Source organism: Anomalospiza imberbis, chromosome 8 (assembly GCF_031753505.1).
Source record: "Anomalospiza imberbis isolate Cuckoo-Finch-1a 21T00152 chromosome 8, ASM3175350v1, whole genome shotgun sequence".
In the NCBI taxonomy this organism is placed as follows: domain Eukaryota; kingdom Metazoa; phylum Chordata; class Aves; order Passeriformes; family Viduidae; genus Anomalospiza; species Anomalospiza imberbis.
Window position 1 is genome coordinate 15487678 of NC_089688.1, and position 14250 is coordinate 15501927.

At 33.9% G+C, this 14250-nt stretch overlaps 2 protein-coding genes across 7 annotated transcripts in view; one reads left to right on the forward strand and one right to left on the reverse strand.

Annotated features, from left to right (window-relative positions):
* SEC24C (SEC24 homolog C, COPII coat complex component) overlaps positions 1-14250 on the reverse strand; it is a 332064-nt gene that overhangs the window by 232249 nt on the left and 85565 nt on the right. The gene's annotated exons all lie outside the window — the stretch shown is intronic.
* Positions 1-14250, forward strand: part of PPP3CB (protein phosphatase 3 catalytic subunit beta) — a 47142-nt gene that overhangs the window by 21967 nt on the left and 10925 nt on the right. For 3 of the 6 annotated variants that reach the window (XR_011001323.1, XM_068197436.1, XM_068197434.1), the window contains exons 7-12: positions 67-144; positions 244-338; positions 1824-1949; positions 3917-3994; positions 8513-8597; positions 9479-9576. Coding sequence is in view for 5 of the 6 variants with exons in the window: in XM_068197436.1 (XP_068053537.1) it covers positions 67-144; positions 244-338; positions 1824-1949; positions 3917-3994; positions 8513-8597; positions 9479-9576 (560 nt within the window). In the remaining variant the exon portion in view is untranslated. Of the gene's footprint in view, positions 1-66; positions 145-243; positions 339-1823; positions 1950-3916; positions 3995-8512; positions 8598-9478; positions 9577-13330; positions 13359-14250 lie in introns of all 6 variants that reach the window. The other 3 variants (XM_068197435.1, XM_068197437.1, XM_068197439.1) reach the window with 2 other exon arrangements.

Below are 14250 nucleotides of genomic sequence, written 5' to 3' on the forward strand. Positions count from 1 at the left end.
TAGTACTGACTCTTCCTGAATATTTTAAGAGGCTGTCTTTTACTCATAATTGTTTTCATTTCACAGCTATCCAGCAGTTTGTGAATTTTTGCAAAATAATAATTTGTTGTCAATCATTAGAGCACATGAAGCACAAGATGCAGGGTGAGTACTTTGTATCTTTCAAGGAAATAGTCGCAATGTAAAATAAAAATCAATTGCTTATTTGCTGTAAGATGTAATATAATTTGTTTGGTTTTACAGTTATAGAATGTACAGGAAAAGTCAAACTACAGGGTTCCCATCTTTAATAACAATTTTTTCAGCACCTAATTACCTGGATGTCTACAATAATAAAGGTAAGAACTTGTTATTAGCAACTGTATGTTATAGTAAAATAAAATGGTCTAACTAGATAATCTAATATCAACTGCTTTTTGCCAATTAAGAAACTAAAGGACAAAGAAAATCTATGAATGAAAGTTACAAAGAACAGCCATAAATGACAACATCCTGTAAGAGGAGTACCTTGAAGCATAAGTGTGGTCAGAGGTTTCCGTTGTGAAAGTTGTTGCTATTTAGTACTTGTGATTAAATCTACTGGTGTTATCCAGTCAGGCAAAGTTTCCCTGTGCTGTGAGTTTTCACTCCTCTCATTGTCTTTAGTGGGCAAGGAAGGTGGTTTGCATTCTAGATTGTGGCATCTGAGCATCCTACTTGTGATTGTAATTCCCATAATGGCCACATATGGGAAATTAAGGAAGAGCAAGTAGCGATCAAAATACTGATCACCATTGGAAATGTTAAGATGGAAGTATAGAACAAGAAATCCATTTTTGTTCATCCTCTGCAAAGATAGAGTTGAACAGGAAAAGCATGTTTAATGGTGTGGAGAAAGATTTACAAGTCAGAATAACAGAGAAGAGCTTAGCTTTGAATTTGTATTACTCATTGATGAGAATAAAGTTCAACAACAGAATTTAAAAGTAAAGCCTGCTGAAATTCAAATATGATATTAAAGTAAGGCATTTCAAGTATATGATGAATGAATGATCTCCAAATGTTCAAATAGTGTTCCTTTGAAACCAACACCTTTTTTATCTATTAAATACACTGCATTTTTTTCCACCCACCTATAAAGAACCACCCCCAGCCCATACCACCTCTGTAGGGTGCATAACTGTACACAGAAAAAGATGAGCTGTTGTTACTTTCACTGATTGCAAAGTAAAGGGGAAGTAAAAATATCTTCAACTGGCTTTTTAAGTTTTTTCACTATCTCTATGGATACTGTGTTCATAGAACCCTTTTTCACATGAGCTATTCCCAGTCTGATGCAAGTGTAAGTATAGAAAAATGTGGTCAACTCCTTTTTTAGCTTTAGAATGCTTCTGGTTTTCTGTCTTTTTTCTTTATGCTTTCTCTTTTCCCTCATTTTCAAGATGTCTATGGTTTTACTCCAGTCTTATAGCATGAGAAGACACATATGAAGAATAAAATCTTAATTTGCATATACTGAATATACTGCTGTTCTGAGTTAGTTTTGTTAATGAGATGGTACCTTTTCAGGACTTAAAAAAATCTTTGTTGATTGTAGACCTAAAATAGGATAGTACAGACCTGTATTGACATGTAACAGTACCTTAAAGTGAAACATACACAGTAAAAATCCAAAGTGCTCCATTAGTTACCTGTCTGTAAATACTGTGAAAGAAGGAAAATGGAGTACCTTTGGGATTATTTAGTCTAAAGTATAAATAGACCTTAGCCAAGCCTGTGACTTTACATTTGTGGTACTCAAAAGTTTTAAACATTCCTTTCAAAATGTCTGAATTTCATTTTAGCTGCTGTATTAAAATATGAAAACAATGTGATGAATATTCGTCAGTTCAATTGTTCTCCTCATCCTTACTGGCTACCAAATTTTATGGATGTTTTCACATGGTCTTTGCCTTTTGTTGGAGAAAAAGGTTAGTAGATGTTATGCATCAACTTATATCTCTATTTCTCCCAGATTAATGTTGGGAGGATTTTTGAGTTTAAAATATATTTACCAATGACAGATGAATTGCATTATTTTTGTGTTGTTTTCTTGTTTAAGTCAAGGTAGTTAGAACTGCATCGAATATAGTTAAGATGTTAACAGAAATTGTAATTTCCATTGAGGGTGTACATCTCCATTGTTAAGTACTTTTGAACTGCATTTGAAGTTAATATTTACATTGTTCTTATTCTACAGAATGCTAAATTATATGCATTATTAATCCTGTGTAGTTATAGGTATAAATTTATATTGAGATGTTCATGTAAAATTTAGTTAACTTTCCTATATGGATATAACAGATTGACCTTCACTTAAGATAAGTTTTTCAGTTATAATTTTTTCTTGTAAGAAAGATAATTTAGCACAGATCCTCCTTTTTTTTTTTCCTTTTCCCTCTAGAGATGATAACTCTGAATCTAGGACACTGGGGCCACAAGTAGTCCTCAGTTGACAAGCAATGAGGTTAGAGGCTATTTGGGTCTGTTTAAAATCCTTCTATGACAGAAACTGCTCTTTTCATAAAAAGAGATCTGGAGAGCTCTTTAGATTTCTCTGAAAATTTCTTTTTAATTTAGTTTAAATTTAATTCAAAATAAATTTAAATAAATTTTAGGTTTCCTGCAGTTATGTATTTAAGGACATAAGAACCTAGGATTCTAGATTTGCTTATGTTGTCTTTAGTGAGCAGTTAAATGCAAATAGTTTGGACACTTCTTACTGTGGTTAACTCACTCAACAATTTTTTTTATGTGTAAATGAAGGGACCTGACATTTGAAAGAAGATTTGTTTTATATCTCTCTTGCCTGATTGTGCAATAGATAATGTTTTCAACAGCAAAGGGTTGATACTGTGTATTTTGCTTTTGTTGTGTTGCTGGTAATGACATGCAGCCGCTTATTTAACAGTGTTTGAGTGTTTCATTGTCCTGCTCAGTGCTTCAGATTGCTGGAGTCATGGCCCTTGTAGGTAGCCTTGCCTTTGGACAAATGTGTGTTTCCACTTCTGATGAAGGATTTAATGTCAATATTGTCTGGTCTGCCTTGATCAGATCAAAATCATAATAATTTGGGTTTTTTTACAGTCAAGAAGTAACTCTTTCCCAAGAGTAAAGAATACAACCATAGCAGATAACATGGGGGTTGTATGAATTAGTAATGAATAAATGTAGGCAGCCATTTACAGGATTTTTAACCAACTGCCTTTTGGATAGGTTTCTGAATACTCCATGTAGAGGAAGGTTTGAATATTTTAAGAAAGAGTCTGATATACATCAGAAAGATTGAGTGGCAGAATAACAATATTCCTGGAGAAGAAAAATACACAAACTCTTCTCAAAAAGCCTGTATCTGCTGTATTGATATATTTAAGGGGAGTTTGAAAAGACAAACAGATATTTATATTTATAAAAATATGTTATATATATTTATATATAACATTTTTATATTCTAATATCTTTCTGCTTGAGTACTTCTGCTACATGACTGCAGTTGTCAGGAATAGAATAACTTCTTCAATTCAAGCCTGAATTTGAACAATCAAAATTTTTTATATTTAGGTAAAGTTTGCATAAAAACTCATTCAAACACTTGACTTTTAACATAAAACTACTAATTTACAGGAAAAGTCTTCTTATCTAAAAGAACTCCTTGTAAGAGGAGTGTTTGTGTTGATTGTTTAGTGTTTAGTATAATTTATAGCTGCCTAATTTTCTGAGCTTTTTAAATTCTTTGACAGCTCACATCAAGAATTATTTTGAAATTAGGTTACTGAGTGATAGCTGTGGTGTGAGAAATTCATTCACTAGAGTTGCTGGTGACTAGCTATATCTTGTGTACATGGAAATATTTGAAATTCTACACAGAATGAATTAAGATTTATTTTTTCCTATACAGTAACAGAAATGTTGGTGAATGTTTTGAGCATTTGCTCTGATGATGAGCTGATGACAGAGGGAGAAGATCAATTTGACGGTAGGGTTTACTTTAAGATACATAAATCTTCCTAATGGTAATAACTTGTAAACAATACTTAACTTAGACTGGTGTAATATTGCCTGGCATTTGAACAAAATTGCCTTCAAAATTTTTTGTGGAAAACAATGTTTTTGGTGGGGCAGAGAAGGGAATTGCGTTTGTGTCTGTGATCAAGAAGCAGTAATAGTAACCTTTGCAAATCCTCATATGTGATTTTTATTTGAAACAAACTTTTTGCAAATCCTCATAGGAGATTTCATTATAAAACAAACTTTTGGTGGGAAATTCTCCAAATGTCTTGGCACTAAAATTTGAAACATACTAACTTACTTTACTGTTACTTAGAATAAATGTATTATAATACACTAAATTTCTTAATTATTGCCCTTCAATAACAGTTGATATAGGAGAACATCAGGTACAATATTTTTATGGCGAAGTACTATAAATAAAGTCTGAAATGCAAGTTTAAGTCTGCATTTGAGTTTAAAGGACAACTTGTATATGTACATTGTAGTATGTGTATTCATGTAAGGAATTACAACATCTTTTTGTCTCTTAAACTGTGATACAGTAGATTGTTAAGAGAGGTTTGTAGCATGATGATTAGGAAGCAACATTGACATGAAGACCTAGCATATCACACTTAGTTTTGTTGGGCTTTTTACAGAAGTGCTTAATGTCACATCTAAACATTTTTCAGACTTGCTTCATTTAATCCAATAACAGAACTGAGCTGGTGAATTGTTGTTGATGGGGAAGGAGGAAGAAAACATTCATCAGCCTTTGAGGAACATAAGAAGATCATTTATAAAGACATTAGAGACACAACCCTTTTCTTAGCATTACTGTGTTCAAATTTGATAGCAGAATAGTGTTGTGCTAAGCAGCTGTGTGTTTTCCATTGGAGTGCATTGGTTCTGAGCCACTTCAACTTTGCTGCTATTTAGATGATTGCCAAAAATGTGAAAATGTGGAAGAAGTCTCAAAAGTGATCCTGCCAACAGTCAGTTCCTGTTTTTTATGCAAGTAAATCTACTAAACTGAACGTAAAGCAGTTGCGCCAAGCAGGGTGTAGTGGTGTTCTGAGGCATTAGGATTTATGTTTGCCAGAGTAGTCGCAGTTGTCAGTTGATTGCATATGCCCTGTCTGTAATTTCTTAATTGGAATTATGTTATTATTCTGTCTTCTTTAACAATTTCTTTGCTTGATGCATCTCTTATGCCACCTAGGTACTGTCTATGCTTTATCTTTTTATGTGGTTGGATTTTTTTTTTAACTGTTGACTTTCAAGCATTCATTTGTTATTCGTCAAATTTTAAATATTCTTAACAATTCCACTTCTTGTTTGATGAATGCATTTCCAAATGTTGAAATTTTGTGTTTTATTTTTTTCATGTTTCTTCTCCATTCCTTCTTTATTACCACTGCCAAGTTAAAAATCTTTTTTTTTTGTCTCACTCACCTTTTTCTCCATCGTTCACTTCCTTTTTTTCTGGACTCTCCATCTGAAGAGCGACTCATATATGGCAATAAAAAAGGTACAGACCAGACAGAGTAGGAATGTTTTGAAATATGACTTCACAGTACCTGACAGTATAAAGTATTAATGAGAAAATGCCTTCTATTGAGAGTTATTATGTAGTATTTTATGGTTATTAACCATTTTAATGGGAATTTTATAAAGACTTGTGTATTTTGTTATGAGAAGTCATACTTCAAGACATCTGTCTTTCTGTGCATGAATTTTTTTCCTCCTTTTTTCATTCGTTTTTTTGTAGAATTTCATTCTTTTATCTACTTCTAAAATTTTATCTTTGGTCCTGCATGTGTAGGGAGCTTTCAGTTGTCTGTCTTGCTCTTTAATACTTTCCTCATGAGCTGTTTTTTTAAGGTTGTGCATGGAATGTGTTTATAAAATGTTCAAAAATCTGGTTTGTGTAGTACATTTCGTCTTCTTAACTGAGATGTCAGAAAAAGTACTTTTTGATTCTCTGTGAATTTTGAAGATGGCTGGATGCAAATTGTAAAAAGAAGCCTAGTTACTAGCTTAAATTCATGATCTGTCACTTGTTTTTCAGAAATCACAGGATAGATAGTTTTGTACAGAGATATTCTTCTGGCTGTTAATTGCCTAATAATATTTTTTCTCTCTGTATAAATTTGTTGGTTATAGAGAATATTTCTAATGCTTTGGAATGCATTAGATTTTAGACATGTTTCCAAAAGTTATATCTTGGACAAAACATGTCAGCATTTCAGAATTTGTTTCTTATATACAGGCATTGGGAATGGGAAATGGGGAAGTTCTTTGTCATATCTCCTAAAAGTTAGTGTGTAATCAAGACATTCTTCTGCAAGGAGATGCCATTATCTAACCAGGATTCAGTGGCCACATTAGTGCAGTGCTGCAGCCTGGAGTAATGCCATTGGCTTTTTGCCTTGTCTGTGTTGCTTCTGGAGGGCCAGGGCAATGAGAAATTATCTTAAAAAAAACCAAAACAAAAAAAATCCTAACAAACAAACAAAACCCCCTCAAACAAACCAAACACCCCAAAGCAACCTTTCTCATTTTAAAGCACAGGGACTAGCACTGCCTGAAGTCTTTCCAGTTGGCACATTACAGCTTGGCATCAGTGAAGCCTGCAAATTGGTGTAGGTAGAAGAAAAATTGAGGAATTTAAAGAGAAATATTTGATGTCCCCCTTAGCCCTGAGCTTTTCAAACTCTAAAAGAGTCTCCTTCTCATTCCAGATTCTCAAGTGGCTATTCAGTAGTGTTCAAAGAGAGAAAGCAAAACTTTCTAGAACTTTAAAAGTGAAAAGTTAAGATTTCAAGGAAATTATTTTCAGTAAAAGTTGAATGTTTCATACTGTCCTGTTCCAAGTTTTTCCTGGGCCACCTGTTTTGTCACTTTTTTTAGTTTGATGTCTGTTAAAATTTTAACTTTGTCTGAAAAAAACTTTACTCAGCAGTTTCTGGCTTTTTTGCTTTGTTTATATGGACTGACAGGTATTTGTCATACCCCAAGATTCTGTCATTGTGTTCTTACAAAGGTTGTCTCCTGTCCCCATTTTTTCTTTGTCATTACACCTTTTCTGTCATGTGTGGTTTTGTTGTTGTTGTTTGCCCTTACGTGCTTTATCTTTTGTATTTTATTTGGTTTGGTGTTCAGGGTGGAAATCTACCCACTCTTGTGCCACAGAAGGGCTGTGTCCTTGCAGCTGTGCTCTGAGAAGTGTGACTGTTGTGCCTGAGTGTCTGTATCCTCACGGGGAAGCCCCATGCTAGTGAGCAGGGATGGAAAACAGCTTCTTCCACAGCTCCCTTTTTGAATGCAAGTCGGCGAATTTTGGACGTGTGGCTCTTCCTCTGCCCACTTCTGTGGTCCTCTCTTCTACATTCTTGCAATTTAGTTGGCAGCTTCTTATTGTGTACCTTTCTCCCAAGACTGAACAACACTGTACATGGAGTTCTGGAATACCCAACAGACCTGTCTGAGCTTGTTCACTCTTGGTCCCCTGTGGTTCAATTCAGAGTATGACTGAGTTACTATTACCTTGATGTGATTAATGCTCTCCTTCTCCAATGGCTGAGAAGGAGTAAGGATTTTGGTTTTGATATCTACTCATCTGCCTCTACTGTTTTAATAAAACTGAGGAGTTGGCAAAGGGAAAGTAAGATGAAGGGAAGGAAGATTTTTAAACATTGAAACAAACCAGAGAAAGGAGAAAGGTGTTGGAGAAAGGTCTTTCCGTTTTCATGTCAAGGCAGGCAAAGGTGGCTCTCTTTCCTGATCACAAGCCTCCTTTCAGACTTTTGTCTTCACTTTTGTCTGTCACAAGTGGTATCACTCTGCCCTGTGGTATGTGCAGTATTTACTCCAGATCTTTGGTATTTGTAATTTCTGCAAATGATGCAAACCTAAGATGACTTGGAACACAGACTTAAGTGGTAAGAAAGGTACCACTGCAATTTTTTGCTTGTTTATTTTCTGAGAGGTTTTCATGGAGTTGTGTTTTGGGTAGCTGACATACAAACTAGGAAACCACTGTTTTCTCTTGAACAGCTGTGTAACAATTAGAAAATCTTTATTTTTTGTGGCTTTAGTATCTCTTTGGTTTCTGTATTGGGCTACTTGCTTACATGTTAATATACACACGTACACATTCTTAATACATATCAGTACTAAGAATTTAAAGTGTATACTTTAGGCAAAGGAGGTAATATAGTTATTACACTGTAGTTGTGGTAGTTCGGATGCTTACTACGTTTAGAAAATCATTGTGAGGAATCTAAACTTTTTTTGTGTGCATTTTGTGGACACAGAGGTGATGGTGGTTTTGTTGGGATTCTGAAGCTCTAATTTGATAACATTGTGCCCTTAAGTGTTTGGGTACTGACCTCCGGTGATGAGTACTGAACTTAAACAGTTGTGTTAAATTTGATGCACTTTAAAACAATGACCTTCTAAATAAACATGAGCTTGAGACTCTTTCTTCTTCTATTGAAAGTAGGTACAGCTGCCGCACGGAAGGAAATAATCAGAAACAAAATTCGTGCAATTGGCAAGATGGCAAGAGTCTTCTCTGTTCTCAGGTACTTGCATGATTTCTGCATTCCTTAATCCCTGTTACATATGCAAAGTAAACATCTCTGTTTCGGGATAACGAATGCCAAAGATTTTTTTCAGGGAGATCACTGTGCATCAGAATCTTGTTTGGCATATTGGAGCACGCTGTTGATGGACTTTTTGGTTGAAGAATATTTTTGAGCTATTTTTGAGACATGTTTCAAGAAATTAGAGAACATGATCTTCAGTGTACATGTTGTTTATCCAGCTGTTAACTAAGAGTCTTGGAAAGGCAATGTCAGATAGACTGAATTAATGGGTATAATGAAGGAATGAAGAAGGTCAGAACTGACTCTGAAAATTTCTGACATACCAGGAACTTGAGGAGTAGAGTGGTTTTGTTTCCAGTTTTGGTTTGATTATTTTCACCTATTTAAAAAATACTCCATCTTCTTTACATGTAGAGATTTCATCATCCTATTTACCCAAAATGTCTGTTTTTCCACAGAACATAATTCTTCACATAGGGGTAATATTTTAAAGTTCTTATTTCCCAAGACAGAGATATTTAAAACAAAATTGGGGATTGTTTTATGGTAGTGAGATATATTCTGTACCTCATGAAGCATTCAGTGCTCATTTCAAAGCTAATGAAACTTTATGTGAATAACTGCTCAGAATTTGGTTCACAAGCAGCCAGCATTTATAACTCCTAGGCAGAGGGAAGACTGGTATGGAATATAATTCTTTTCACCTTTTAAATTGTTGGAATTTGAATTTGCATTCAGTCTTGACATGCCTAAAACACAGCAAAACTAGGCTCTCCCTTTCCCCATATATTATTTTATTTCAATGCAAGTTTTCATATGCAGATATTTAAGGTTTTGTTACTGTTTTTTTCACACAGGGAGGAGAGTGAAAGTGTGCTGACACTCAAGGGTTTGACTCCCACTGGAATGTTACCTAGTGGAGTGTTGGCTGGAGGACGACAGACCCTGCAAAGTGGTAATGATGTTATGCAACTTGCTGTGCCTCAGATGGACTGGGGCACATCTCACTCTTTTGCTAACACCACACATAATGCATGCAGGGAATTTCTTATGCTTTTCAGTTCTTGTCTTAGCGGCTGATACAAGCATAGTGTTATGTGTTAATCAGGCAATGTGAAATGGATACTTAACCAGGGTATAAAACTAAAAGCCAACTAGTTCAGCAGTGTCAAGCTATGTTTTTCAGACTTCCTTAGTTTACAATTTTTCAGGTGGGGTGACTTTGTAGATCTTGTATTGAGGCATTTAATCATTACAGATACAAAAATGGCAGTGTAATTTTGCATCATTACTTGTGTGCTCTCCATTAAAATAGTTTTATTATAGCTGTGTTAGTATTTTCATTGAAAATGACAAATACTTGTTGATATTAATATTAACAAACAGCTACAGACTGCATAGTTCCATATTACACTCCATTGACAGATTGGAATGTGCTATGTTTTGTACCCTGGTAATTAATGCCAAAGTTTGTTCTCTATGTTGTTTGTCAAATGTTCTATGTATAATTGACCTCCCTGGATTGTCCTTGTAACATGCTGTTTCCTTCCTCTGCAGATGTAGCTGCTTTCTTAGATCTGTCTGTCTCTCTCTAGGTATAGATGTATGTCTGTATAAGTGTTAAAATTAAACCACTATCCCAGACACTTGTCTGTCTCTTGATGTAGAAGCAATGTTGTAGCACCTTGTTTTTGAGGTTTGCTGCATTTGCTGCTGCACATTGTCTGTGCTTTTTCAACAACAATGTACTTGAAAAATATTCAATCATTTGTTATAAAATCAGTTGAGAATAAAGGGATTGAATTTAAAACTTGTAAATAAATCAAAATAAAAGGGTGTTATTAAGTGTGAATATATTTTTTTTTGCATGAAAATAAAAAGAACTCTATACAAAATATACCTGTAATCTGGCTCATTGAATATTTTGTAAAAGGTTTTTATTCTTTTTTTAGTTTGTTGAATCATTGGATCATATTTTTCACAAGGCCCATAATGATTAACTAGGATTAGGGAGGATGCTATGAGCTGGTACCAACTGTATTAAAAGAATGAAGTCCATGTTTTCTGTTCACAGTGGTGAATAACTAAGAAACACCAGTCTGAAACCGGACTTCATATCAACAGCACTCTTAACATATTCAAAGATCTTTATTGGCCACCTTCAGGCTTTACTAAGAAGTATAAAACTTTAGTATGGGAACACTGAATTTTATAACTATTGAAAGATTGTGATATGTGAATACTGCTTTTTACACAATCTATTTTCCAAGAGTGGCTGCTTTTCTCATTTCTTGATTCAGACTGTTTATTTGAATTCCTTATATTTTCTATGTAGTTTTTTGAAAGTCTTTCACTACATTTTGTATTAAACTATCAAAGCTGGTTTTTAATAGCTTTGAAACACAAATGTCACATTTTAAATCATTTTTCAGTGGACATATAATGTCTACAAATAAGTTTATATGTCCAGTGTATGTATGTGATTGTTTTGTGAATGTCTATAACAAGAAATGGTCTATGTTTCCTAATCCATTCGACTATTCCAAAAGCATATGTTCTAGCTTTAATTTTCATTGTTTAATAAGAAATTTTATTATGCTTAAAAATAAGTCTGCATTCCTCTCACTCATTAAAAAAAAATTTATCCATGTTGCATTACAAATACCAGAGAGGATCAAACTGACTAGAAAATTTTTTTTTACATAAATCATATGACTTTCTACCATTACTGAAAATGTGGGGCATTTGGAAAGTATGCAAAATCCCTTCTGGATTTTTGTGGGTGTGGGTTTTCTCTTGACCAGAACTTTTGATGGCATTATTACCTAATGCACTACATTAATATTCCTCATTTGTTTTAGTCATGTTGATTGTCCAAAATAAATCATGCCAACTGTTAGCTCTTGAACTGAAGTAACTTCTTTTTACCAATTAGCATGTTACTGTTTCAGTCTTAAAAGAGTAGTTTTCAAATTAGGGTTAATGCCCAATTGCAAAGGTAGCAGTAAACCAAAAATAAAATAAAACTTCACTAACTGACCATTTTCTAAACCATTGTAGTATCAGAGAATTTATATTCTTGACAAAAATACGGTCACTGATAGTATAGTATATATTTCTTGCTACAAATATTTAAAGTATTTTGTCAATCAGTATACTATCAATAATTTAAACTAGTCTAGGCTTGCAAAAATAAAACATAATATTAACTGAAGTAATTTTTTATTCTGTTCGTTTGTTGGCTTAAAAATACACAGAATTGACCAGTATACCCTAGGTTTTCCTGGTTTCAGGCTTACAAATGCTCATTTTTCAATGGCACATTGGTTGCTGTTAAATTGATAAGCAGCTTTGAAGTTTATAAGAAATTGGAGTGTATATTTACATTTCTCTGGAGAGCTAGGCTGAAATTTTTTTATCAGGGCAAATAGATATACACACATATGCAATTTTTGCATATATACCTATTACAGTTCTTAATGTCAGTAAGATTTTCCTTAGTGGGTCTTAGCAAATGCCACTGTTCTGTCAGGACTTTGCTGAGCCCAGCTGCTGTGTTTGTGAGCTGCTGGCCCTTCTCCTCCTCCTCCTGCTCGGGGCAGCAGTGCCTGGTGGCTTTGCCCGGTGGCTTTGCCATCCCGCCGGGCAGCGCCAGGACAGATCCTCTCTGCAGCATGGAGCAGCCCAGGGGAGAATGGCAAATGCAGACTGCAGTGAAGGGCTTCAACAAAGACAACTCAGTTCAAAAGCATAATTCTGGAAAAAAGTGCAAGCCTGTATCCTATGGGAGACGTCAATGTATGATTTCTTTTTTCATTAATATATGGATATATTTTTTAAAATAAATCATAGCTTACTTTTTGATAGCTTTAATGTGTTAGGATAAAAACAGACTTTGGGAAATCTTGGCCTTTGTATATTTCTAATTTTTTTTAAATGTAAATTTGTTTTTTATTATTTTTGTTGCTTACATTATAGTAGCTGAAATAATAAAGATAACATTAAATACTGTTATTTAAAATAACATTTCCTAGTGACTTATTTTGTGAATTGAATTCAATAAAATTAGCTTCCAAATTGAGCTAACATCTGCTAAAAACTGACAAAACTCCTAGAGCTTTATTCAGCACATACTAAACAGAAATGTAAATTAAAAATTGTCAGTACTTCCATGGACATCAGTTGAACCACTGCCCCTGCTATTAGTCATAAAGCAGTTAAGATAGTTTTTTTGTGTTTATGTTGCAAATTGGTAAGGATTTCCTATCACGTCCATCCATTAAGTAAACAAGAGGAGAGCTGAAATTACGGCTAGAAATGCCATTGAAACCTGTTGCTTAAAATCAGCTTTCAATTGAGAATTTTCAGAGCAAAGACTTCAGAATTACCTGTTAATGTGATCCAGTATTTGAGGTTTATCAAAGTCTACAAAGAATAAAGTTTTAATTTAGATACACCTGCAAAAGAGAATCCAACAAAATGATTTTCCAAATTGAGCCTCTACAAGTTTTTTAAGTGCTTGTATTTTCCAGTCAGTTTGTTCTTTTATGTCAAGTTGAAAATTATCTTTTTCCTGCGATGAATATTCCAAGGTCTTTTTGGAATAGTAGTACTGCAAATAGCGTGAACTAGGAGTAAATCATGAAATTTGTATTTATGACCAAGCTACATAATTTGCAGCGACAAATCAGTATTCGTGATCTTTTCAGGAAAAGATTGAAAACAAAGACTCCACAGGTAACAGACAATGGTGAAAAGAGGTGGTTTTTTTACATAGTTTTATATTTGTATGGCAAATTGATTATAGTTTGCAAGTATGTATTTGGTGCCTTTGTAAAACAATTCTTAAAGTAATTTTTCTTTAGAAATAGAGAAAGTTTCTTTCCCTTAAGATAAACATAAATAATCATCCATTGAAGTGGCTTTTTGATTTAATTCTGGAATTGCCCATGTCTCTGTAGATTTAAGTGCAGAGCTGTATTAACATTTTTTCATTTTTTGTTCCATGGAAATTGCAGTATATGAAATTCAAAATGCTGCATTTTCCTTAAGTATTTAATATTATTTTATGAAATAAAATAGTATTTATTGGATACTTACATAATGTAAGTATCCAATTTTTTTCAGACTATGTCAGTGAAAATTAGAATCTTATGCAACAGTGAGCTTAAAACACAGTGTAGGCAATTCATACATAACATAGTGTAGGCACAGTGTAGGTGATTGGTTTTGTTGGATAGGAAATGAGAGGTAATAAACTTAAATCTCTTTAAAGAATTCTATTCTCATCTAATGCCCTATTTTCTTGCAGAGCTATTTTCCCCAGCACTTGCTTGAATAATCTGCCATGATTTTTGTTGTTAACAGTATGTATGAAGCACTACACAAGTAGCTTTACCACTATGTAAGCTACTTTTTGTCAGTAATTCTGAAATTATGGTATTAGAGGCATGGCAAATAGTGGAAGAGGTAAAAAGTTGTTACCATTATTGACTTAGCTGCAGTTCAGGTTGTAAAAGCTTATGTTAAAGCTTTGCAGTCTAGAGCTAAAATTATGAGGAAAGATCTTACGCATACGAAATCAAAGCAGTTGTCATAGTTATTTAGTTAGAAAAACAGCTAGTGAGCT